Source organism: Trichomycterus rosablanca, chromosome 24 (assembly GCF_030014385.1).
Source record: "Trichomycterus rosablanca isolate fTriRos1 chromosome 24, fTriRos1.hap1, whole genome shotgun sequence".
Taxonomy (NCBI): domain Eukaryota; kingdom Metazoa; phylum Chordata; class Actinopteri; order Siluriformes; family Trichomycteridae; genus Trichomycterus; species Trichomycterus rosablanca.
Window position 1 is genome coordinate 2088779 of NC_086011.1, and position 27169 is coordinate 2115947.

Consider the following 27169-nt stretch of genomic DNA (forward strand, 5'->3'; position numbering starts at 1 on the left):
ATTCAAGTTAAGCTGCTACACCACTTGTGAGTGGAGATTTTTGTTCATTTTTAGTGCATCACTGCATTAAACAGAATTATGTTCTTTGAATATAAAGTTCAAAGTGAAACTGTAATTATCTCACTTCATTTTTACTACAATGCTGCACTAGGTTTGTTTACTTTTATTTTGTAAAAGAACATTAAGCAATAGCTTGGATGCAGGCAATTTTTTCCCTACAGCACTGCAGAGCTATTCAGTTGTTAAACATGTACACTGGATTAATTTGAATAACTGTGATGTACTTGAAGTGTGCACTGTGTAAACAGTGTTATCTAGTTCTTATCTAGACAATATCTAGAAAATACAAGTATTGGTTTGAGAATCGGTATCGGATCGGGATCGGGAACAAAAAAACGTGATCGGGACATCCCTAGTAATAAAGACCTGTGAGATATTTTTTTGCTCCTTAAAGGTTTATTTGCAGTTAAATTATCGAAAAGTCTTCAAAGTAAAAGTGCCAAGTACAATCAGTCGAACATAAACAATAAACACGATACGGCCAAAAGTATTCGGACACCCGACTCTGAGCTTGCTGGACGTCTATGTGATCTTTTCATTTAGAACAGCAGCCGCTCATTTGAGAAGGTTTCTTACGAGACTTTGTGGGGATTTGTGCCCATTCAGTCAAAAGATGAGAGCGTTCATATGGCCGGGCACTGATGTTGGTCAAGAAAGCCTCATTTGATGTTCCGGTTCATCCACATGCTGTTCAGCTTTTCTTCATGTCTTTATAGAGCTTGCTTTGTGCACAGGGGGCAGGATAGGGCCTTCCCTAAACTCACTCACTTTCTTAACTGCTTATCCAATTAGGGTCGTGGGGGGTGCTGGAGCCTATCCCAGCTTTTCAATGGGCGCAAGGCACATGCACACTCCGCACCTGGGGATCGAACCCAGGACCTTCTTGCTGTGAGGTGACAGTGCTACCCCTTTCCTATACTGTTGCTGCAAAAGTTGGAATCTCCTTTATATAACTGATTTATTACACCTGTTAACAACTGTTGTGGATGAAACACATGAATTTAATAAATAAAAGGGGCGTCCCGATACTTTTGGCCAACAGTGTATTTCAGTGTAAACAAAATCTTACCAGTATAAGTATTGGTTATTAAATTATGATTAAATTAATTCTATAATAAGTAAAACATGGACTAATAATGATAAAGTCTGTATCTGTACAACCGAGCAGTGTTAGATCTTAATGAAACCAACATGGTGACGTCAGTGCGGTTCAAGATTAAATTAAACAGCGGCGATTAATCAAAGCCACCGGCCGACATCCAAAATATAAAATTCTACAACCAATTCATCTGTAAACTAAACCGATCCTATATCATCACCTCAGAATCACTTACCGTCCATGAAAAACATCATTTTTCCATTTCGTTTTCATGTTTTACTGCGACTTTATCCTGGTCAGGGTTGTGGTGGGTCCTGTTACAATGCAGTAACACACCCCGGACAGGCCACCACCCCTCACCTCTTCTCAGACACAGCCAATCATGTCTGTATGTAGATAACCAACCGGCTGATAGCACCACTGGGGATTCGAACCCTGCATCCTACACTATGTAAAATAATTGTGCTTGTGGATTTCTGATTGGCTGGTCACTTAAACACTGGACTGGTAACACACTCACTTGAATATACACTACATGACAAAAATGATGTGGACACGCCCTCTTCAGGCATGTACGCAGACATGACTGGGCAGTGGTAGCTCAGTGGTTAAGGTGGACTAGTATTCAAAAGGTCGCTGGTTCAAGACCCACCATTGCCAAGTAACCATGGTTGGACCCCTGAGCAAGGCCCTTAATCCTCGCTTGCACTGTAGTCGCTTTGAATAAAAGCCTTGTGATGAATTGGTGCCCTGTCTAAGGTGTTCCTACCCGGCATCAAGTGCTTCCAGGAGAACAGGACCCAGCGTGACCCTGACCAGGATGAAGCAATTAATAAAACTGAGCTAAAATATTCACTTTAACTGAGAGTGGAAGTCAAAAATGTGAATAAAAAATCATTTTTTTACACTTCTTGATTATTTTACTGGCTCGTCCTGGTGGTGGTGGGTTCGGTGCCACCCGGAAACGCAGTGGCACGACACAGATTCACCCACATTTAAATAAAAAGCTTTTTTCCTATGTATTTGTGATACTGAAACCTGATTACAGAGTTACGATCCATAAAATTACCAATCCAGCGCTGCATTCATCTCAGACAGGAAACGATTTCCATATATGGTAAACCCTATAACGTTCCAGATCGTCACATGAAAACACTTTGATCGTCCCTGACTGTGAGTAGAAATAAAAACACAGTTCTCCTCCGGTTACGGGAACAGGAGGTCGAGCTTAGGCGCCCACTCCAGGGCGGAGTTCACTATGGCCAGCGCGGCGGCCCCCAGGGCCACGGTGATGCCCATCACCGCCAGTCTGACGAGCCGGCGAGCCGTGGGTCTGATCACGGCCACCGTGCCGGGCTGCGGTCTGCCGACGCCGCTCTGTTTCTGCTGCTGCTGTTCTTTTCTCCGGCGGCGGAGGACGGCGTCGGGGTGCTGCTGCGCCGAGGCCAGGTCGAAGTCTGTGAAGGTGGAGGCGGCCGTTCTGGAGGAGGAAAGAGGAAAAGGGTTAGGGCTGCAGCTGAACGTTCACAAGGGGCGTGGCAGTTTTGGGACGGGAATTATTTCTGTGACGGTCCGGTTTCTACGACTGAATCTAGTCGTATCCAATTCCCAGATCTTATTTCACCTCCTGACCGAGGTGGGCCGTGACTAACGCATTGCGCACGGAGAGTCACACGATTATCTCTATTATCCCACGTCTCCGTGCAGTACCGTCGATCAGCCAGAAGCAGTTAGGGGGAATCCCTACAGCCCTCCCTTCATCAGACTAGCCAATCATCATTTGTGTGGGCGCTCATGAGTCTCAGCAGTGCTGCCGACCTGACCGGGCGTCCAACAGAGACAACTGGCCGTGTCTGAGGGAGGGAAGGTGCGATATGTGATTACTGCTGGTCTGGTCTGGGAGCTGATGCAAATAAGATGAGTTGGGTGGGAGTCACATGGAGCGCAGAACCCATCACTGGTAGGTGATAAGAAGCGATCAGTGCATAATTAAGTCTGTAACGCTTCATGCATTAATAACGTACAGAATTTTTTAGGGTGCCCCCATGCCCCAAATGACAAATTTAACCCTAATAAAAAAGACAATCCTGAGGTAACTCACTCCTGAGAGCGTTCCCGACTCGCACCCTTGGCCAGCTCGGACGGAGGGAACTGGACGAAGAGGTCTCCAGCCCGGCTGATCAGTGTCTCGTAGGGGAGATCCTGAGGGATCTGAGAGAGCAGGTGATGCATCATGGCCATGTCACACTCACAATCCAGCACCTCGTCCTCCCGATACAGGACGATCTGCACACACACACACACACACACACACACACACACACGTTCATCAGTACTACAGTATACACCGATCAGCCATGACATTAAAACCTACTCGTTTCTACACTCACTGTCCATTTTATCAGCTCCACTTACCATATAGAAGCACTTTGTAGTTCTACAATTACTGACTGTAGTCCATCTGTTCCTCTACATACATTTTTAACCTGCTTTCACCCTGTTCTTCAATGGTCAGGAACCACACAGGACCACCACAGAGCAGGTATTATTTAGGTGGTGGATCATTCTCAGCACTGCAGTGACACTGACATGGTGGTGGTGTGTTAGTGCGTGTTGTGCTGGTATGAGGGGATCAGACACAGCAGCGCTGCTGGAGTTTTTAAACACCGTGTCCACTCACCGTCCACTCTATTAGACACTCCTACCTAGTCGGTCCACCTTGTAGATATAAAGTCAGAGACGATCGCTCATCTGTTGCTGCTGTTTGAGTCGGTCATCTTCTAGACCTGCATCAGTGGTCACAGGACGCTGCCCACGGGGCGCTGTTGGCTGGATATTTTTGGTTGGTGGACTCCAGCAGCGCTGCTGTGTCTGATCCACTCATACCAGCACAGCACACACTAACACACCACCACCAAGTCAGTGTCACTGCAGTGCTGAGAAAGTGCAGCTCCCTATTACGATTCCACGTCCTTTTGCACCACCCGAACGCCAGGAGGGCAGGTGGGTAGCACTGTCGCCTCACAGCAAGAAGGTCCTGGGTTCGATTCCCAGGTTGAGCGAACCGTGTCCTTTCTGTGTGATGTTTGCATGTTCTCCCGTTGTCCCCGTGTCTGTGTGGGTTTCCTCCGGGAGCTCCGGTTTCCTCACACAGTACAAAGACGTGCAAGTGAGGTGAACTAGAGATACAAATTGTCCATTAAACTTGAACAGATGAATCCTGTGTAAGCAGTAACTACCTGCCCTGTCATGAATGGAACCAAAGTGTAAAACATGACGTTAAAATCCTAATAAATAAATAAATACCACAGCATGAACTCACCACGGCAGCAAAATAGATCGGCATCAGCGGATGGCAGGCCAGGAAGAAATCGTACAGCCGCACCACGTGGCGGAAATCCGATAAGACGTGTCCGAACCAGGTGATGAGCCAGCTCAGGGCGAAGATGGTGCCCAACTCAGCTCTGCAGAACAACAAGACTGGCATCAGGTATTAAAAATATGGAGGATTAACTGAATGTATCACGACTGCTGTAGATCTGACTGGTTCTGATATTAGTTAGGGAAGGATCAGGTACATTATATGTGCAAAAGTATTGGGACGCCCCTTCTAATTATTACATTCACGTGTTTCAGCCTGCTAATAAGTAATTAAGGTAATAAATCAATTATATAAATGAAATGCGTCCAACTTGGCAGCAACAGTTTAAGGAAGGCCCTATAAAAGCTTCAGAGTCCTGCACAGAGCCCTGACGTCAGCGTCACTCAGCAGCTCTGGGACGAACCGGAACATCAACTGCGGCTTTCTTGTCCGATTCCAGTGCCCAGCTATATAAATGCTGTCTCAGGGTGTAATCAGAAGGTTGCTGGTTCAAGCCCCACCATTTTACATTTTCAGCATTTAGCAGACAGTATACTGTGTAAGCAATTAAGGGTTAAGGGCCTTACTCAAGGGCCCAACAGTGACATCCTGGCAGTGGTGGGGCTTAAACCAGTGACCTTTTGATTACTAGTCCAGGCTACAACTGCCCTACATGTTATGCTATTACATTTACAGCATTTACTGAATTCATTTCAAGCAAATGAGGGTTAGGGGCCTTGCACAAGGGCCCAACAGTGGCAACTTGGTGGTGGTGGGGCTTGAACCGGCAATCTTCTGATTGATAGTCCAGTGCCTTAACCGCTGAGCTACCACTGTTGGCATAAATGTAATATAATATGGATTATAATTATGTAGGGCAGTTGTAGCCTAGTAGTTAAGGTACTGGACTAGTAATGGAAAGGTCACTGGTTTGAGCTCCACCACTGCCAGACTGCCACTGTTGGGCCCTTGAGCAAGGCCCCTAACCCTTAATTTCTTAGACTGTATACCGTATAAGTCGCTTTGGATAAAAGCGTCTGCTAAATGCAGAAAATGTAAATGCTGTCATATTTTGACTGAACAAGCACAAATTCCCACAGACATACTTCAAAGTCTTGTGAGATGCCTCCTCAGAAGAGCGGCTGTTGTTCTATAGGATGAAACAAGACGTCCAACAAGCTCATGGTCGAGTGTCCGAATACTTTTGGCTGTATGGTGTATTGAATATATAAAACGTGCTCACTGCTGCATGAAGTCGTGCACCTCTGGGTTGACCCGCTCTATTATGGGCATCAGGTAGTTCAGGATGTGTTTCGTGTTGTCCATGGTGGGGTCCATAAAGTCCCTGTAAGGAAGACAACGGTCAGTTCAAGAAGACCAGATTCAACAACAAACATCCTTTATGCATTTCCCAATTCTCAAAAGATTCCTCTGCTACCTGGACCAGCCCTATTCTGACTGAGAAGGGCTGCAGAGTAGCACCTGCCACTGGTCACTTCTTTACACCAGCCAGCAGTCTGGCAAAGAGAGTAGCGTATGCCCGCTTAGTGACTTCGGGTCAGTCTGTTAATCTAGTGATCTGTCTACATAGACGCATTTTACATCACCCTACACTCCCGAGAAGAGGGCGTGTCTAAATACTTAGATCCCTTAAAATGCTCCTACTGAGGCGCCTTAATTCTGAGTGATGATCTGACTGAATAACAAGGTAGCGTCCGACGCTTCCTCAGCACTGAAGGCAATCCCAGCATTCAGTGTGGCACAACGGATGCGAAGCAACCAGCGGAGTTAGAGGGTCGGTGGTTCAAGCCCCACCACTGCCAGGTTGCTGCTGTTGGGCCCTTGAGCAAGGCCCTTAACCCTCAATTGCTCAGACTGTATACTGTAACTGTAATGTAAGTCGCTTTGGATAAAGGCGTCCGCTAAATGCTGAAAATGTACATGTTTAATTTGTATAAAGGTGCACAAGTGTCGTTTATGTGTAATTTCGGGTTTGTCAGGGACAGTTTAAGCGTTTTCGGTACACGGAGGAAGACGTTAGCTGGCGTGCTAGCAGGTTGTGCCACCGCCTGTATTACATCAGTGAGCTAAAACTGCGATTACGTGATCTGCGTAATCTCTGTATAAGTAGAGCGTCTAAATAATCTGCCTTATGAGTTTGATGTTCTATTAGAATCCAGGTTTGCAGACATAGATCCGTACGCAGAAGAACACACTAGACTTGTGCCGGTGCCTCAACCGGACAGCAGATGTCACTGTTGCAGTCGCAGCGAGCCCCATACAACCATCTGACCTTCCCTCGCTCAGACACAATGATATAAATAAACGTGTTATTTAGACTTTGGTTCCACCTGAGATGATGGGTGGAGAGTTTGTCCACCAGCGCGGTGGCGAGGCGTTCCCCCAGCACCAGCAGGAACGTCACCACGATGTCGTGGTAGCCCTGATAATAGTGCAGCTGAGGGTTTTTCCCCAGCACTCGCAGGATGATATCGATCAGCTCCTCCTGCAGTCCTTCCCTCTGCTCGTCAGGCATCCCTGCACAGAATCAACACGGCAATTTATTTGTCTATTACTTTAACTTATTGTGTGTTACACACTTTGGTTACATTCATGACAGGAACGGTAGTTACTCACTACACAAGATTCATCAGTTGATGTTTTAATGTCAAACACAGTCATGGACAATTTAGTATCTCTAATTCACCTTACTTGCACGTCTTTGGACTGTGGGAGGAAAACGGAGCTCCTGGAGGAAACCCACATGAAACTGGGAGAACATCAAACACAAGCTCCACAGAGAAAGGACCCGGACCACCCCACCTGGGAATCAAACCCAGGACCTTCTTGCTGTTCCTCGTTCTCTCAGGAGGATGTTAAAGTTGTCCAGATCAGATCTATTTCCCCTCATACATCACTTTATGACCAAAAGTATTTGGACACCTGACCATAGAGTGACCTCTGTGTGATCTTTTCAGCTAGAACAACTGAGAAGGCTTCTTACAAGATTTTGAAGTATGTCTGTGGGAATCTGTGCCCGTTTAATATGGTATGCCTGGTCACTGATGTTCTTAATTGATGCTCCAGTTCATGGAGAGGTCAGGGCTCTGTGCAGGACACTGGAGTTACTTTAAATAGAGCTTTGCTTTGTGCACAGGGTTGCAATCATGCTGGAACTGGGAAGGGCCTTCCCTAAACTGTTGCTGCCAAACTGGAAGCATGTAATTCCCTTCCTATAATTGATACTGACCTGGAGGGAATCGTCTCAGGGATCTCTGCACGTCCAGGAGCACTTGGTTAAAGTCTTTGTTATTCTCTCGCTCCACCTCATCTGGGGAGAAAAGTTGGGACATGATTACCTGTACAAACATCCAGTTATATTCATTCATTCATCCTGGTCAGGGTCGTGGTGGGTGCAATTCACTGGGCAAAAGGTAGGAAACACCCTGGACAGGTCACCACTCCATCACAGGGCAAACACACACACACACACTGCATGCCTTTGCACTGTGGGATGAAACATGAGTACCCGGAGGAAACCCACATCCAACCAAACCGCCCTACATCCAATTACAGAAAGTGTAAATTTGTAGTCACTTGTGCACTTTTTACGAGGGTGATATAGGTGTTAGGTAACTTTATTTCTTTGTGTATTGAGATGTTTTACTTTCATGATAAGACAGATATGCCATGATAGGTAACTGAATAAAGGGGGCAATTACTTTTCCACACCACTGTATGAACCAGGTGGAGGGAAACGTGTGACCTGTAAGTGACCTGCTGTTCCCAAAATAAAAATGATAAATGCTTGACCCACTCGTCCCGGATCCGTCCATCATGGTTTAATGATCTCAGATCTTCAGATCTTACCCAGTGTTTCCGGGATGCTCTCTACAGGTACGTTAAGCAGTCGGGGCCAAACTCTACATCGGATCTCGTCGGTCAGCAGCCCCCCTTCACTGATGGCCAGCCTCCTCAGCATGGCCACGTTGACGGGCGTCGAGTTCAGAGCCTGCGTGATCTCCGCCATCTTCCTCTTTCTCCTCGACTCGGCATCTGTGAACGTGGGTCAGAGATCATCAACAGTCAGGGGAGCGTTTCCTAATATCAGAGCAATGGTCGAACACAGAGGTCCAGACAGATGTTGTGAAATGGGATGTGCTCCGATAACCTCTTCCCTCACAGCAGCACCACCCACACCACCACGTCTCACATACACACTGCTCCTATGTAGTCTGTGACTTTATACTGCTGTTCTTTTATTACAACAACAATAATACTAATAACAACAACATAAACAATGATATTAATAATAATATACACACATGCATATATATATATCTCATCTCATCTTCTTAACCGCTTATCCAGTCAGGGTTGTGGGGGATGCTGGAGCCTATCCCAGCTTTTCAATGAGCACAAGGCACACAGTAACACCCTGGACGGGGCGCCAGTCCATCGCAGGGCATAAACACACACACACACACACACATTCACCAATAGGGCAATTCAGTGTCTCCAATTAGCCTGACTGCATGTTTTTGGACTGTGGGAGGAAACCGGAGCTCCCGGAGGAAACCCACACAGAAAGGACCCGGACCGCCCCGTCTGGGAATCGAACCCAGGACCTTCTTGCTGTATATATATATATATATATATATATATATATATATAAAGACAGCAAGACTAATTATTACAAATAATAACAACGATAATATATACAGACAACATTAACAATAATTATTAAAACAGCAATTATTACTATTTTGGGAACGTTCATTTGTCTAAAACACTTTTAAATAATTGTAGTATTACATTTAGTAAAATAAAATAATAATTTTATTATTATTATTATTAATAATAATAATAATAATAATAATGAATACGATGAATAAAAGCGATCCAACTACTGCTAATATGAATAATACATATTATGAATTACATTTATTTTATTTTATTTAAAAATATTAACCTAAGGTTTTATCATTAAAACATATTTATTTAAAATCTTAAAGATCTTATTTTTAGATTGTAGTTTAATTACTGTCACTATAATCATAATAAATCGTTGTTTTTTTTACCTGGTTTTCTGTTATCCAGAGAGGAGGAGACGCCCACACTTCTAGACTTCCTCAGACTCATAATGTACAAACACTGCACATATCAATCACTCTGTTTACTACAGCTTATCACCAGTACAGATCTCAGATACCAGTATAGATCCCAGATACCAGTACACTGTAGCTCCTAATACTAGTACACATCATGAATACTCGTATCGTATAGATCAGTGATACCAGTACAGATCCCATAAAGCAGTACACAGCAGCTCCTAATACCAGTACAGATCGATGAAACCAGTATAGATCAGTGATATCAGTATAGGTCACTGATACCAGTATAGATCGCTGAAACCAGTACAGATCACTGATACCAGTATAGATCACTGATACCAGTATAGATCACTGATACCAGTATAGATCACTAATACCACTACAGATCACTGATACCAATATAGATCACTGATACCAGTACAGATCACTGATACCAGTATAGATCGGTGACACCCAGTCTGGTCTCCAGTTCATTATTAACTACCCAGTTTAATTCCAGTCTCTTATACAGCTGTGAAAAGCCACATCATCACACAACCAGCCAGCTAATAAACCTATTAAACTAATAACCTCATTAAATCTCTCTGATTAAACCCGATGATAAAAAACAGCTTCTAATGATCTTATAAACGATATTAATAATAAACTGATTTGATATAAACCGAGCGGTAAATAAAGCATCTTCTCCCAGCTGACAGAGTCTGAGCTGAATCCAGCTACAACCACAACAAGCACAGGCGCTCACTTTACACAATAAAGGTCCTTTTTCATGTATTCATTTTCACAATCTTACACAAAACTGCTTTTACACGTTACATATTTTACCACATTATATATAAAACAAGTTGACATATAATTTCCAAGTCAAATTATTGCTTATATATACATACACATACATGTTTACTTGAATTTTCTTATTTTTTTGTAAATTATGGAATAGATGTCATGTGATAATCATATCATTCAGAAACATGGACAGAAGCCTTGTGAGCTAAAAAAAAAAGCTTAAATAATATCATATTGTATATATGAATATCATATTTAAAAAAAATATATAACAATAAAATAATAATAATAACTACTAATAATAGTAATAATAATACCAATACTAATACTAACACTAATACTACTACTACTACTAAGAATAATAATATGAATACTACTACTAATAATAATAATAATACTAATGATATTAATACTACTACTACTAATAATAATAATAATAATATTAATACTACTACTACTACTAATAATAATAATAATATGAATACTACTACTACTTCTACTACTACTAATAATAATAATAATAATGATAATAATAATAATAATTACATAATGGATTTAAAAGTGTAAAAGAATGGTGCCATTCATTATAAAAGATATTTATTTACTTTAATTGTAGCGCTGGGGTTTATGACATTGTTTAGCCAAGGAAACTTTGAAAAGGAAAATAGAATCCACAGATATTGGTAAATTTATTTGATCAATACAATAAATGTGTAGTTTTTCGTAATGCTTTTTACAAATACATTCATACACATGTCTAAAAATGAAAGTTTCTCCACGAGAGAGAATTTAGCTGAGTTTTAATGTTTAATTTGTAATTTGTTTGTTTATAGTTATTTAGACACACTTTTTTTAAACTGAGTGTGCATTAAACCTAAACCACATTTATTTGTGATATATTCATAAATAAAACTGCAGTGTCCCTAAAAAAGACACGGACCCTCAAGGGTCTCCAAAACCACTGCTGTAACGAATACACTTCTGTCATGTGGGCGTTCGCCTGAATTTGGGCTTTTATTGTGAAATATAACACACAGGACGAGCCGCTTTGAGCGTGAGGAGTCACATGACTGAGCAGCTTCATCAACACCTTTAATTCCGCTTGTGTTGTTTACTTTATATTTCTGACTCTGCTGGTGTAAATAACACTTACAGAAATGCTCTCACGATTATTAAAGGAGCATCAGGCCAAACAGAACGAGAGGAAAGAACTGCAAGGTAACTTCATTACACAATAATAATAATAATGAAAGAAAAGAGTAACGCTTTCCATGTATAATGTAAACAAATACTGTGCAGTAAAATCAACCTGGAAATAAATCCTCCTGTACAATCATAAATATGTATTTATTATTGTATTTATTGTACTACAGTAGCATATCAGATACACACAATAGGTTACACTAGGTTAGTGTGGGTGCCGCACATCACGTGGGTCCTGTGGACGTGGGTTTCCTCCCAGCTAGTTTCTGTCTTCATTTCACATCTGTATGTTTTATATTTTTATATATATATATATAAAAATATGGAAAGAGCGGTCTGGGTCCGGTCTGTGTGGAGTTTGCGTGTTCTCCCCATGTCTGTGTGGGTTTCCTCTGGATGCTCCGGTTTCCACCTACAGTCTAAAGACAAGCAGACGGGATACGTTGAGATACAAATGAGCCCTGATTATAAATGTGTGTGTGTGTCTGTGTTTGCCCTGTGATGGACTGGTGACCTGTCCGGGTTGTTTGTGAACTGGACCCACCACGACCTTTAAGACAATGAATGAATCTGGCCCTTAATATGGAAAGGTGTGTGGAGTTTGCATGTTCTCCCCGTGTCTGTGTGGGTTTCCTTCTACAAATCTAAATACATGTCAAGATAATTGAAGATACTAAACTGCCCCAAGTTGTGTCTGTGTGTGTGTGTGTGTGTGTGTTAGCTCTGTGATGGACTGGCGACCTGTCCGGGTTGTTTCCTACCTTTCGCCCAGTTACTGTACCCACCACAACCCTGAATAGGATAAAGTGGTGGTCAGACAAACAAACAATAAATGAATGATTTTAGAAAGAGACAAAAAACTCTTTGTTTTCACTAAAATATTATTATTTAATAATGAATTCATGGTTAAAGTTTGTTTCCCAGATTTCTAACAATAAAGGGTGCAATATTTACAGTTTATAAGGTTTCACATAAAACAACATTTATATTCATGCATAAATCTAACCGAGCACCTCATGAGTCTGACACGTAACTCACTCACTAACTCACTCATGGTTAGCAGGTGACGGTTTGTGCCCAAGTGTGCACCCTTGGCAGTAGTGCTCAGCATGGTCGGCACTATTGTCATGCTCAAATTATTATGGGCCGAGTTGCTATCCAAAAGGCAACTGAATGGAAAGGAACTGATTTCTGGATTGATGTTGGTTTTAAAACCCCTCTTTGTATCTCTTTATTGCAGAGAGACGGAGACGTGATGCCATAACAGCAGCAACCAGTTTAACAGAGGCGCTGGTGGATCATCTGAATGTGGGGTGAGAGGCTCATACTCATTTCCTGAGTCTCATTCTAAATGAAACACAAAACCTGAATTATGATCTGGATTGTGGACACCCTGGATTGTGCTTCTGTAGTCGTAATAAAGTGTGATAAAAATAATACAGAAGAATGACTTCATTCGTAATGTGTAACTAACGTGCCCGTCACTTTTGGCAGAGTGGCTCAGGCGTACGTCAATCAGCGCAAACTGGATCACGAGGTGAAGACGCTGCAGGTTCAGGCCTCTCAGTTTGCTAAACAAACGTCACAGTGGATCAGCATGGTGGAAAACTTCAACCAGGCATTAAAGGTACGACCTGATTCCTCCCGCAGCTCCAGTCAGAGTCTGTCTACACACCTTTATCTCAGATAAAAACGGGACAGGATGTAAAAAGATAATAAACTCAGAATGCAGTGATTTGTAGGTTCTCTGTGACCCAGTTTAAATAAGAGTAAAGAAACGTGATTTTGATTGTTCACAGTATGCTCATTTTAAATCCGATGCCCCGTGTTACATCACCTTTTCTTTTGGGGACTGAAGACACCAAGTGAGCTGCTGGAGACTGTTGTTGCTGCAAAATGAATCCATAATAATGCTTATGGTCAGGTGTACACAAACACTATGGACAAAAGTATTGGGACACCGCTTCTAATTTCTGAATTTATGTGTTTCATCCACAACAGTTGCCAACAGGTGTAATAAATGAATTATATCAAGGAAATTCTGTGCGTCTGACTTTGTAGAAACAGTTTAGGGAAGGACCTCTCCTGTTCCAGCATGACTGAGCCCCTGTGCACAAAGGAAGCTCTATAAAGACATGAAGAAAAGCTCAGTTTAAAGAGCCCTAATTGGAAAATCAGTGCCAAGCCATACAAACGATGTCATCTTTTGACTGAATGGGCACAAATTCCCACAGACATATTCCAAAATCTTGTCAGAAGCCTCCTCAGAAGTGTGGCTGTTGCTCTAGCGGTAACGATAACACAGAGGTCGCTCTGTTTTAATAGCATTTGTTTTTGAAACAGGACGTCCAACAAGCTCGTGGTCAGGTGTCCCAATACTTTTGGCCATTTAGTTTATATACTGTGAATAACGATGTGATTGATTTTCAAATGCCGCACCAAAGAAAGTACACATAAACTCTTACACAAAAACAGTTTAACCTCCCTTGCGGCCGTGAAAATGAAAATATAAAATGGACCAAAATATAAAGACAAGATAAAATAAACAGACAGAAACATCATACCTATTTTTTGCTATGAAATGACACAAGTGTAAAACATGAAGTTAAAACCCAAATAAATTAATAAATAAATTTCCAAATGCCAAAGCGGTCCACTTTAGCCAAAGAAAGATGCAGCTGATGCATTTCTACTCTCAGTAACAGCGTCTCCTGTTGTTGATATTCAGGAAATTGGTGACGTGGAGAACTGGGCTCGCAGTATTGAGATGGACATGAGGACCATCGCCACAGCGCTGGAGTACGTACAGAAGAGCCAGATTCCTGCTGCATCCTCCTAAAATCAAGTCTGGATGCAAATGATATTAGAGACAGCATTACTGAGGAGATGGACATGATGGATGTGATGGATCTGTAGCCATTACAGTGTGGATGAAGGGTAAAGGAATGGACACTGATGGATACTGATGGACACTAATGGACTTGCATTACCGTCTTCACCTTGTACTTTATTGTTTAGTTTAAAAGGATCTTAAACTGAGACGTTTGTGTCTGAACGTTGTTAAATGGTGCATTTACGTTACTGTTCTGTACTATGTAGCCAAAAGTATGTGGACACCCTTGTTAATGTGTTAAAGTTCACTGAGTAATTCTTGACTAATAATTTATTGTTCGACCAATAAATGCTTAATAAATTGCACATTTTTGGGGAGTGGACATCCTTTATCGCTGGTTTGGTAATATAATATATCGTTTTAAATATAGGACTCGGGGGGGGGGGGGGGGGGGGGGGGGGGTGTCCAAAAACATGCAGTCAGTCCACATGGAGGTACTAAAAAGTGTGTGTGTGTGTGTGTGTCTGGGCGGCATGGTGGCTCGGTGGGTAGCACTGTCGCCCCACAGCAAGAAGGTCCTGGGTTCAATCCCCGGTCCTTTCCGGGTCCTTTCTGTGTGGAGTTTGCATGTTCTCCCCTTGTCTGCGTGGGTTTCCTCCCACAGTCTAAAAACATGCAGTCAGGTTAATTGGAGATACTGAATTGCCCTATAGGTGAATGTGTGTGTGTGTGTGTCTGCCCTGCGATGGACTGGCGCCCCGTCCAGGGTGTTACTGTGTGCCATGCACCCATTGAAAAGCTGGGATAGGCTCCAGCACCCCCCACGACCCTGATTGGATAAGTGAGTGAGTGAGTGTTTGTGTGTCCTGTGATGGACTGGCAACCTGTCCAGGGTGAATCGGACCCACTGGGACACCTGCACATTGTTGTTAGTACAGTTATACAACCTGGTTCCTTTCTAAACTCTGTAGATGTGATTAAACTCCCTGTACACAAATTCTTCATGTAGAACAAAGAGTTCTTACACACAGCGTTAGGATTTGTGGCTTATTTATTAGGTTTAGGTTTAAAGGTCACATGATTCTAGCACCGTACCAAACCCTGCTGTAATCCTCCGGCTCATTTCTCTGCTGGTAATTCAGCTCGTTAGTCTAACAAAGGCCGTGAAATCGAATGAAACGGTGAAACAATAGCTGACACGACCCTGATCAGGTCAAAGCAGGTGCAGAATATAAAAGAAACAAGGATTTTATTGTTAAATGAATTGAAATGTAATCAAACCACAGCTAAACTTCACCTGTAAACGTCACCTACAATCCAAGCAAAATACAAACACTGATTCCACTATACAGTATGAGACGTGCTAATAAAGAAATAAAGGTGGGTTGTTCATTCTGTTTGACTTCATTTAAACAAAGACAGTCCAAAATTATTGGACATTTAAGAATATTTCATCTTTTACTTTTTCGGGCGGCTCACAGCAAGAAGGTCCTGGGTTCGAGTCTGGGTCCTTTCTATGTGGAGTTTGCATTTTCTCCCGTGTCAGTGTGGGCTTCCTCTGGGAGCTCCGGTTTCCTCCCACAGTCCAAAGACGTGCAAGTGAGGTGAACTGGAGCTACAAAAGTGTCCATGACTGTGTTTAACATTTAGTACGCCACCCCTGAAGCTGGTAGGGTTAAAAGCCTTGCTAAAGGGCCCAACAGAGCTGGGATTAGAACCCACAACCGTCCAGTTGGAAACCCACTAGGCTACCACTGTCCAAAGCGATGCCCATAAAGCCATTGTACAAAGGGGGCAGGTTACTCTTATTAATGCTTATTTACTGTTTTGAAATGGGATGTTCTACAAGCAAATCGTCAGGTGTCCACATACTTTCGACCATACAGTGTATGCATCCGGTCATTCAGTCACAGATAAAGAAACAATGACAGAAATCTACACCAGTAATACGTGTACAGAAGGTAACTGGAGTTATTACTGTACATGATGTTCAAGTGGTGTGTGGAATTCTACTGGAAAGGAAAAGCTGTTATATAAGCAACAGGAATTTTCATATCATTCCAATGCAATACACACACACACACACATGCAGCCTCCCCCAACACACGGACACCCCCATCCAGCCTCCCTTAACACACACACGTACACACACACACACTCTCACACACACACACACACACACAGAAATAAGGAGCATTACACACAGCTTGGAGATTACAAATTGTGGCCCTGCCTTAAAGGATAAAGCTGAGGGATAAAGTCCAGTGTGGAACCTTTGCTTTCTTCTACACCAGGACGGCCGACAGGAGACACCACAGACGCCCACTGACGACAGAGCAGGTAGGACGACCCTTCAGCACTGACAGCGGAAGGGAACACGCCTTTAATCATGTTTTGTGGGTGTTTAATATTCATTATGTTTATATATCCACGTCACATGTGCACACATGTGTTTTACCTTAGTACTTATAAACAGGAACAAACCAAAACATGTAAATTATTCTATACAGTAACCATATTCAGTAAATACATACAGTGTATCACAAAAGTGAGTACACCCCTCACATTTCTGCAAATATTTTATTATATCTTTTCATGGGACAACACTATAGAAATAAAACTTGGATATAAGTTAGAGTAGTCAGTGTACAACTTGTATAGCAGTGTAGATTTACTGTCTTCTGAAAATAACTCAACACACAGCCATTAATGTCTAAATGGCTGGCAACATAAGTGAGTACACCCCACAGTGAACATGTCCAAATTGTGCCCAAAGTGTCAATATTTTGTGTGACCACCATTATTATCCAGCACTGCCTTAACCCTCCTGGGCATGGAATTCACCAGAGCTGCACAGGTTGCTACTGGAATCCTCTTCCACTCCTCCATGATGACATCACGGAGCTGGTGGATGTTAGACACCTTGAACTCCTCCACCTTCCACTTGAGGATGCGCCACAGGTGCTCAATTAGGTTTAGTCCATCACCTTTACCTTCAGCTTCCTCAGCAAGGCAGTTGTCATCTTGGAGGTTGTGTTTGGGGTTGTTATCCTGTTGGAAAACTGCCATGAGGCCCAGTTTTTGAAGGGAGGGGATCATGCTCTGTTTCAGAATGTCACAGTACATGTTGGAATTCATGTTTCCCTCAATGAACTGCAGCTCCCCAGTGCCAGCAACACTCATGCAGCCCAAGACCATGATGCTACCACCACCATGCTTGACTGTAGGCAAGATACAGTTGTCTTGGTACTTCTCACCAGGGCGCCGCCACACATGCTGGACACCATCTGAGCCAAACAAGTTTATCTTGGTCTCGTCAGACCACAGGGCATTCCAGTAATCCATGTTCTTGGACTGCTTGTCTTCAGCAAACTGTTTGCTGGCTTTCTTGTGCGTCAGCTTCCTTCTGGGATGACGACCATGCAGACCGAGTTGATGCAGTGTGCGGCGTATGGTCTGAGCACTGACAGGCTGACCTCCCACGTCTTCAACCTCTGCAGCAATGCTGGCAGCACTCATGTGTCTATTTTTTAAAGCCAACCTCTGGATATGACGCCGAACACGTGGACTCAACTTCTTTGGTCGACCCTGGCGAGGCCTGTTCCGAGTGGAACCTGTCCTGGAAAACCGCTGTATGACCTTGGCCACCATGCTGTAGCTCAGTTTCAGGGTGTTAGCAATCTTCTTATAGCCCAGGCCATCTTTGTGGAGAGCAACAATTCTATTTCTCACATCCTCAGAGAGTTCTTTGCCATGAGGTGCCATGTTGAATATCCAGTGGCCAGTATGAGAGAATTGTACCCAAAACACCAAATTTAACAGCCCTGCTCCCCATTTACACCTGGGACCTTGACACATGACACCAGGGAGGGACAACGACACATTTGGGCACAATTTGGACATGTTCACTGTGGGGTGTACTCACTTATGTTGCCAGCTATTTAGACATTAATGGCTGTGTGTTGAGTTATTTTCAGAAGACAGTAAATCTACACTGCTATACAAGCTGTACACTGACTACTCTAAGTTATATCCAAGTTTCATGTCTATAGTGTTGTCCCATGAAAAGATATAATGAAATATTTGCAGAAATGTGAGGGGTGTACTCACTTTTGTGATACACTGTATATGTATATATAACGGAGGAATGAATTGAAGCTTGAATGGTGCTATCTCACTACTGCTAAGATCGGGATCCAGGGTTCGAATCTCAGTGCTGATATCAGCCAGTCAAGCATCTGCATGGACTTAATTGGCTAATGTCCTAAGGGGGGATTGGTAAGCTATTGGGAGGACACTTATCAGTGCGCTCTCAGTGCAGGTCCCAAGCCCAGATAGTAATACGAATTTAAAAAACAAACTACAGCATTTTTCTACGTCGTCAACGTACAGTGCATTTTTCCAGCGTCGTACCAACTTTTTAATGCCATCAGCCAAAAAATGTTTTGGTTGAGCTCGTAGCCACTGATGCACCGCTGCTTTCACACCATCATCACATGAAAATCTTCTTCCCCTTAAAGCTTCTTTCAGCGTCCAAAAAGGTGGAAATCAGATGGAGCTAAATCCGGACTATAAGAGTCTCTCGGTCTCAGACACGACCGATTACTCCTCCACCCTCACCGTTTCCAACCAAAATATAGAAGTGTTGTGTCAGAAAGAGCACCCGGTGTAAAAGCTGTGCCAAGTCTGTGGCGACCAGTAAACACTGGAGCAGCCGAAATACAAAAACAGCAGCTCCAGAGGAATAAGTCTAGAAATGAATGCTTGTGGTTCGTGGGGAAGCTGTTGCTTTTGGCTGAGGAGACACTCTTGGTTAAAAATTCATCACAGAAATGCATGTGCACACAAGCATTTAAATAAATCAGAACAATAAGCAGATGAACATGAAAACAGTTAATAATTCAGCATGTTTGAAGAGGGGCGGGGATGGAGGGGAGAGCATCATGATATGGAGCTGCATCTCTAGAAACACTACTGAGGCATCACACATTAGAGGCAGCATGAATGAAGTTAAAGTACTGGGACATTAAAAAGGATTTAACAAAACATCAACGTCAAATAAAATGCTAAAATAAGTTGAGACGTTTCTAATACATACTTCTGACTTTAATCCCATTATAAAACCATTATTACCAGGATGACTTGTTTTCCTTCCTGATATAAGTGTATCACGAAGATCGCTGCGGTTGTGGTTTCCAATACAAAAGTGATGGTGCTTGTACTGCCAAGCCAAGCTTCTGACTTCCCATAACTCCCATTGTAAAACCATTCGTTATAAAACCATTATAAAAGGATTACTTTTTCCCTCCCAGTGAGGTCGTTTCACCCGAGTGCCCACAGAGGATGATTTTCCAAATTACACTCCAGCAGAGGGATCCTTATCATTTCTGGGAACAGAACTGGAGACAGTTTTCCAGGAGAACAGGGTACATTAGAACCACATGCCTACAAAAAGAGAATGTTTCTAATTTTCTGGACTGAAGGAATTTGGACACACCTCCAGGGTTGCCTGTTATTTGTAAATCAAGCTCACTGATCCTCCTAGTCAACACGTTTTATTTATTTTTTGTATCTTAATGATGTCCACAAGGTGGCGCAGTGGTGCAGTGGTAAGCACTGTCACCTCACAGCAAGAAGGATCAAGGTTCGAATCATGTGTTAATGTGTTAATGTGTGTGCCCTGTGATGGACTGGCAACCTGTCCAGGGTGTTTCCTTCCTGTTTCCCTTACCAGATATAATACATAATGTAATAAGTTGGCAGCAAACATTCCATAGTGTTCGGAATTCTGGGAGTTTAAATGCCAGGAGTGCCAGAGAGCCCATGTTATGCCCATATTTGGATTACATGTGCACTCAGGGAGGGCAGCACGTTCGTACAGCTGCTAGAGTGGGTGCCACACAGCAACATGAGTCTCAGGGACCTGGGTTTGATCCTTTTCTTCAAGTCACTGTCAGGAGTTCCTCCCATGTCAGGGAAAAGATGCAGAAGGTGTGTTGGCTTGTCCTCATTTCTACTCGTGTAAGGAAATCATGAATTTGTTATAGTTGGTCCCCAGCAATGAGCCCAGTGTTCTGAATCTTAGAAACATTTATACTTTTCTACGGGCATGGTGTCGGTACTGGTGCCAAAATCCCCACCGGTTCAGTTCTGGCTCCATAATCCCACTGGTCTGGAACCAACAAAAATGTGATGCTATATGCAAACACATTTGTAATCGTTGGGCTCTCAGACCAGTGGAAACGTGGGTCTCACAGAAACCAGCACCAGTTCCATTTTGTTAACGGAAAAGAGACATCAGTGGTGTAATAGTGAATGACAACCAATCAGCCGAATTTCATCTCCAAGTAGCTGAACGGAAGTCCAGGTCCAAAGCCCGTAATGATCAGCCTGGAAGAACTTGTTATAAAGAAGAAACTTTAAGACAAACCGGGGTAAACAGAGAGCCGTCCTTCCCTCCTGGGCAGCCTAGAGGACATTTAGATTAATTAAATAAAGGTTAAATAAACACATTTCAAATAAAGAAAGAAATAAAAGAAATGAGAGGACCGTTTAATTCCCGCTGTTCTTCACGCGTTGAGCCTAATAGGCTTGAGAAGCTTACAGAGCCCTGCAGAGCTCAGAGAAACAATCGAGAAATTCCTCCGACATGTGGAGTAACACCGGTGCTTTTGTTTGGTAAGAGCCTTAACTCCAACTCCAGATTGGTCACGAGTGCCAAAAAAGAACTGTTTTTTTTTTTACATTGGATATAATAACCAGAAAACAGGAGAATGGCTGCCCTCCTGTCAACCCTGAGTGCTGATTTTGAATGACATGAGTGCATCCTGCATCCACTCCTGGACATAGCCAAGTCAAGTCAAATTTATTTTGTATAGCGCTTTTTACAATGGACATTGTCTCAAAGCAACTTTACAGAATCCAGGACTGACCAAAACCCCTGTTGAGCAAGCCGAGGGCGACAGTGGCAAGTAAAAACGTACTTAAAATTACAGGAAAAAACCTTGACTCAGCAGGGACCCCCATCCTACTTGGGTGGCCTGGAGGAAATCATACATACACAAAATTAAATTGAACTAAAAGATATAACTAGCAATAAAATGTATGTAAAGAATAGGAGTTCTTCATTATTCAGTAAAGTCCGTAGTGAGTTACATAGCCAATCATGTATAATTCGAACCCTAGCACAGTTTATTGCTGCACCACCCAGGTGCCCTTTAGAATTAAAAATAAATCCAAAACAACATTCATATAAAGGTTTGTACTTTTTAACTGTAGCTGTTTTAACCCTCCCTTGAATAATAAACAAACATGATTTCACGGTTCTAAAATGTACTCTCTTACGCAGCTTGACTTCTTTAATATTACAGACCGTGTAATTCTTGAGCACCGGGAAAAAAACCATATTTTGTTAAGAAACGAAAACTGACAAAACTGGACCAACGGGGGGATCGTGTTTGTATGATGCAGGGGGAGAACACGAGTCCCAGGACTCAATGCAGCAAAATAAGCTGGAAGATTTTCAGTGAAAGGCAGTTCTGGAAATAAACCCGTCTTCTTTCTCTGATAGATACAAACACGGTGAGATCTGTGGGTCCGAATCTCCAGCTTTTCCTCATGAATGGTTTTGAGTTTTGCCATTAAGCAGCATTTCTTTTTTTATTTAAACTAAACATGACAATGTTTTGTTTTAGGTTTTAAATAGTTTTCTTAAAACACTTTACTGTTTTTGTAATGATCTGTACAGGGTTTGGAACCTTCATCATCTGGGAGCATGATGGATATGGAACAAATACACCAGTACATCAGGTAGGACTGGAACTTCTGTCTATCACATGTATTAAAATACTCAGATAAATGCAGTAGACGTGAAGTTTGTATGTATAATCTCAGTTTTTATACAGAAAAGCTTCTTTGATCGGACCCAATGGTGAAGGAACTGGACTCGTAATCAAAAGGTCGCTGGATCAAGTCCCCCCACTGCCAGGTTGCCACTGTTGGGCCCTTGAGCAAGGCCCTAACCCCTTAATTGCTTAGACAGTATAGTGTCACAGTACTGTACATTGCTTTAAATAGAAGCGTCCGCTAAATGCTGAAAATGTAACTGATGCAAAATATGATACTATATTTTTATACTCGATTGTCCTGATGAATTATTTTTTAATTAAATGACCTTTATTTCTGTATTACAGGGCAGTTTTCTGTCTGTGTGTGTTTTGTGTTTATTCTTCATTTACTTTATGATTCCTGAATAATATTAAAAGATAAAACAACTATAATTCTGCCCTCAGGTCGCTTTTAATCTCCCACTTTTTCTGTTGGATGCTCCCGTATTTAGGCGTCGCCACAGTGGATCTGGTCTACATACCAGACTTGGCACAGTTTGTACTCCTGATGCCCTTTCTGAAACAACCCTCCTATTGATATCCGGACTTGGGACAGGCACTGAGAGGGCACTGACAAGTGCACCTTCCACCATTTGGAAATTAGCCAATCATGTCCATGCAGATGCTTGACCGACTGATAGACAGCTGAGATTTGAACCCTGGATCCTTAGATTTGAGCAATAGTGGCGCTCCACCTGAGCGCCACACCCTATAGCTGTATAATTAGCATTAATAGTTTGATTGTGAACAGTTTGATAACATAAAAGATACTATTCCTTGTCCTTCTCCACAGTAAGGACCACATGGTCTCATATGTCGTTGGTGCCATTGTGCTGCTGTGGGCGTTGGTATGGCTGATCCGGGACAGTCTGGAGATCGATAAACTCACCGAGAGGTACGTCTTCGTAACCGGATGTGACTCGGGTTTCGGGAACCTGCTGTGCAGACAGCTGGACCGGCGGGGTTTCCGTGTGCTGGCTGGGTGTTTAACAGAAAGAGGAGCGGATGATCTGAAGAGGGTGACGGGTCCTCATCTGAAGACCTGTTTAATGGATGTAACCAGCACTGCTAGCATTCAGAAAGCTGTGGAGTGGACCAGGAAGGAAGTTGGAGAAAGAGGTTTGTGTAGCATATGCTAAATCTACCTGGGTTTTTCCTGCACATGTCTGTTTCTTCGGTGTGTATTGTATTGAATGATGTTTCTGGCCATGACAGGACTGTGGGGAATCGTGAACAACGCTGGTTGCTCTTTACCCATGGGTCCTACTGAGTGGATGAGGATTGAGGACTTCACCAACACGTTGAAGGTCAACATGACTGGCGTGATCGAGACCACCATGAACTTCCTGCCGCTGGTCAAAAAATGCCGCGGGAGAATCGTCAACGTGGCGTCGGTGCTGGGCAGAGTGGCGGCAAACGGAGGAGGATACTGCATTTCCAAGTTTGCGGTGGAGTCCTTCTCCGATTGTCTCAGGTATCTCAACCAGCTACAATTTACAAGAAGCCTAATACAATGAGAACCTCACAAGTCTTTGCATTTGTATTTATTACCTTTTAACGGTTCATCAGCTGTGTTAAGAGTCTGTAAGGACACAAAGGCTGGTAGATATGGTATAAAATATGGCCATAAATATGTGGACACGTGACCATAAGGTTGTCGGACATCCCGTTCTAAGACCACAAGCATAAATATAGCATGGATTCCCTCTTTTGGATCTCACAGCACAGTGTGTCTTTAGGAATTTGTGCCCATGAGATACAGTAAGAGCATTCAAAACATGATGTGATTGATGTATTGATTTTTTCCTAGTATTGTTCAGTAGCGTTGAGGTCAGGGTCTTAATGCAAGCCACCAAAGTTCCTTCATACCAAACTGGAGCAGGAAAGGGCATTCCTTAAACTGTTGCCTCAAAAACCCCTGTTAACAGAATGTACATTATAATGTATGCTTCCATCTTCATGGTGACAGTTTGCAGAAGACTCTCTCCAGTTCCAAAAAGACCAGCGATGTCCAGTTACTATAGGGGCCTGGACAGAGCCTTACTCTAACCACTTTGAACTTTGGGATGAATTGGAACTTCACGGTGCAATATGGACATACATTTAACTGTGGGAGTCATTTTCAGAATAGTGGACACTGTTATAGGGACAGTTCATGGTTTTGGAATGTGCACCAAGCTCAAAATCAGACGTCCACATTCTTTTGGCCCTACAGGGTATTTTCTACTGTGGGTTTGTACTTTTAATTAGAGTCATGCAGGTTGTCCTTTAGGGCGGCACGGTGGCTTGGAGGGTAGCACTGTTGCCTCACAGCAAGAAGGTCCTGTGTGCCTTGTGCCCATTGAAAAGCTGGGATAGGCTCCAGCACCCCCCTGTGACCCTGATTGGATAAGCGGTTAAGAAAGTGAGTGAGTTTGTCCTTTAGTTCCAGTAATGTTTCTGGGCTTAACATACAAACAAGGAAGCACATGTTAGCCCCCAACCTCCCAGACTATATAGCAGGGATAGATTATGATTATGTTATGAACTCTGTAATAAAGAACTCTGTTAATCTCCTATACAGGAGGGACGTTCAACATTTCGGGATTAAGGTGTGCATTATCGAACCGGGATTCTTCAAGACCCAGGTGACCAATCTGGAACTGCTGGAGAGGGAACTTCACCGCCTGTGGAACCAGTTAACACCAGAAGTGAAGGAGAGTTACGGAGAGAAATATCTGGAGAAGTGTAGGTATATTAGGTACATTAGGTACATTAGGTATATTAGGTATATTAGGTATATTAGGTATATTAGGTATATTAGGTATATTAGGTACATTAGGTATATTAGGTATATTAGGTATATTAGGTATATTAGGTATATTAGGTATATTAGGTATATTAGGTTTCTAAATCTGAGCTACGTATGATGAACGTTGTCCTGAATCCTCTCTGTTTCTGATCCAGACATCCGCGTGCAGAGGCTGATCATGAACGCTATATGTGACGCCGACTTGAGCAAAGTGACCAACTGTATGGGGCACGCCCTGACCGCTGCCCACCCCAGGACCCGCTACAGTGCTGGCTGGGACGCCAAACTGCTCTGGATTCCCGTCTCGTACATGCCCGCTTGTGTCGTGGACGTTGTGCTCAGGCTGGTGCTGCCACGACCCGCCAAGAGTGTTTTAACTATTTAAACCTGGTGTAAAGCTATTGTAGTCAGAGCCAGTGTTCATAAGTATTGGGACGCCCCTTATAACTAATGAATTTGTGTGTTTCAGGCACAACAGGTGTAATAAATCAGTTATGTGAAGGAAAATTATATGCTTCTAACTTTGCAGCAACAGGTTAGTTTAGGGAAGGCCCTTTCCTCAGTTTAAAGAAACTCCAGTGCCCCAGTCAATGCCCAAAAATACAAATCAGCTTTTTTGACTAAACGGGCACAAATTCCCACAATCATACAGACATTCAAATTCTTGTGAGAAGCCTTCTCAGAACAGTGGCTGTTGTTCTAGGTGACAAGATCACACAGAGGATGCTCAACAAGCTGATGGTCAGGTGTCCGAATACTTTTAGCCATATAGTGTATATAAATGTGTGTGTAGTCAGAAGTATATGGACACCTGACCATGAGCTTGTTTGACATTCTACTCTAGTCATAAGTATATGGACACCTGACCATTCTACTCTGGTCATAAGTATATGGACACCTGACCATGAGCTAGTCTGACATGCTATTCAAAACAACAGGCATTATTATGAAGTTTATGTAGCACTCCTTTTGCAACGATAACAGCCTCCACTTTTTTAGGAGCACTTTCCTCAAGATTTGGAAGTGTATCTGTGAGAATGTGTGCCTATTCTGTTAAAAAAATATGTGTGAAGTCAGATTGATGCTGGATGAGATGTTCTGGCTTACAATTAAAGTGGTTTAAAGGTGTCAAGTGAGGTCAGGTGGGTTCATCCACAGCAAACTTAGTCAAACCATGTCTTTATTGGGGCCTCCTTTTGTGCAATCAGCCTTCCCCAAACTGTTGCCACACAGCTAGAAGCATAATTTGTTTTATAGAATTGGTTTTATACACCTGTTAGCAATGGGTTAGCAATGCTGAAACATCCTGAACTGTAGTGCACCCTAAATGCTACACAGATTTGAAATGGCCTTAGCTGACGTTAAACCAAAGTTTCTGATATTTTGTCCATGACCAGCATGTGCCTTTTGTCACTCTTACTTGCATGGGCATTGTTTTAACCACTTAATCCCATGCCACCTTAAAACACTACTTGTGCACAGTTAGGATTATGAATTCTTCGAGTTAGGGTGCCCCCTAGCGGGCACAATCGACGGTGCCTGCAGCAGAAAAAATGTGCCACTAGCTTGCTTGGTGGAAAGACCGGACTACAAAAGTGGACGGGGTCTTCCAGGCTTTGTAAGGACCCTGGTTAGTTTTCCGAGGTGCCTGGACAGACCTGGAGGAAAGTAGAGATCAGCACAGGACTCTCTGTGTGCGAGACTGGTGTCATTTGGCAATCCACCAAAGTACGGGCGCATAAGAAGGGGTCGGTGGTAAAATATACCCTCATCGGACACGAGTGGGGTCCCAGCACCGGACAGAAAAAGAAGAAAAAAAAGAGAAAATGCATTGATAAAATAGAAAAAACACTACTTGAAAGAGAGGAACACACCCTGCACAGGACACACGCCAGTCTCATAACAGTTTTGTCAATGTAAATACGTTTCTGTTGACAGATAATAGAAATAAACCAATAAAGTGAAATAAAATTGCATCATTGTGTCTCAATTTCTCAACCGTATGATAAACACATTACATATGAGGCTGGCATGAT

The 27169-nt window shown here is 42.9% G+C and overlaps 3 protein-coding genes across 3 annotated transcripts; 2 read left to right on the forward strand and 1 right to left on the reverse strand.

Moving 5' to 3' along the window:
- Positions 1-1281: 1281 nt before the first annotated feature.
- Positions 1282-9964, reverse strand: tbc1d20 (TBC1 domain family, member 20). The gene is made up of 8 exons (XM_062986489.1): positions 9602-9964; positions 8391-8576; positions 7771-7851; positions 6872-7058; positions 5764-5865; positions 4482-4623; positions 3261-3445; positions 1282-2639 (listed from the first exon to the last, which is right to left on the reverse strand). Exons 1-8 carry the CDS (start codon positions 9660-9662, stop codon positions 2366-2368), a joined length of 1218 nt encoding a protein of 405 aa, XP_062842559.1. The 5' UTR covers positions 9663-9964; the 3' UTR covers positions 1282-2365.
- A 1504-nt stretch (positions 9965-11468) lies between these two features.
- Positions 11469-14838, forward strand: bloc1s1 (biogenesis of lysosomal organelles complex-1, subunit 1). The gene is made up of 4 exons (XM_062986691.1): positions 11469-11638; positions 12864-12936; positions 13118-13250; positions 14352-14838. The coding sequence occupies exons 1-4, from the start codon at positions 11578-11580 to the stop codon at positions 14460-14462; spliced, it is 378 nt and encodes a 125-aa protein (XP_062842761.1). The 5' UTR covers positions 11469-11577; the 3' UTR covers positions 14463-14838.
- Positions 14839-16713: 1875 nt separating this feature from the next.
- On the forward strand, positions 16714-27088 carry rdh5 (retinol dehydrogenase 5 (11-cis/9-cis)). The gene is made up of 6 exons (XM_062986880.1): positions 16714-16796; positions 22204-22265; positions 23136-23461; positions 23558-23816; positions 24906-25069; positions 25289-27088. Exons 2-6 carry the CDS (start codon positions 22231-22233, stop codon positions 25516-25518), a joined length of 1014 nt encoding a protein of 337 aa, XP_062842950.1. The 5' UTR covers positions 16714-16796; positions 22204-22230; the 3' UTR covers positions 25519-27088.
- Positions 27089-27169: the final 81 nt, after the last annotated feature.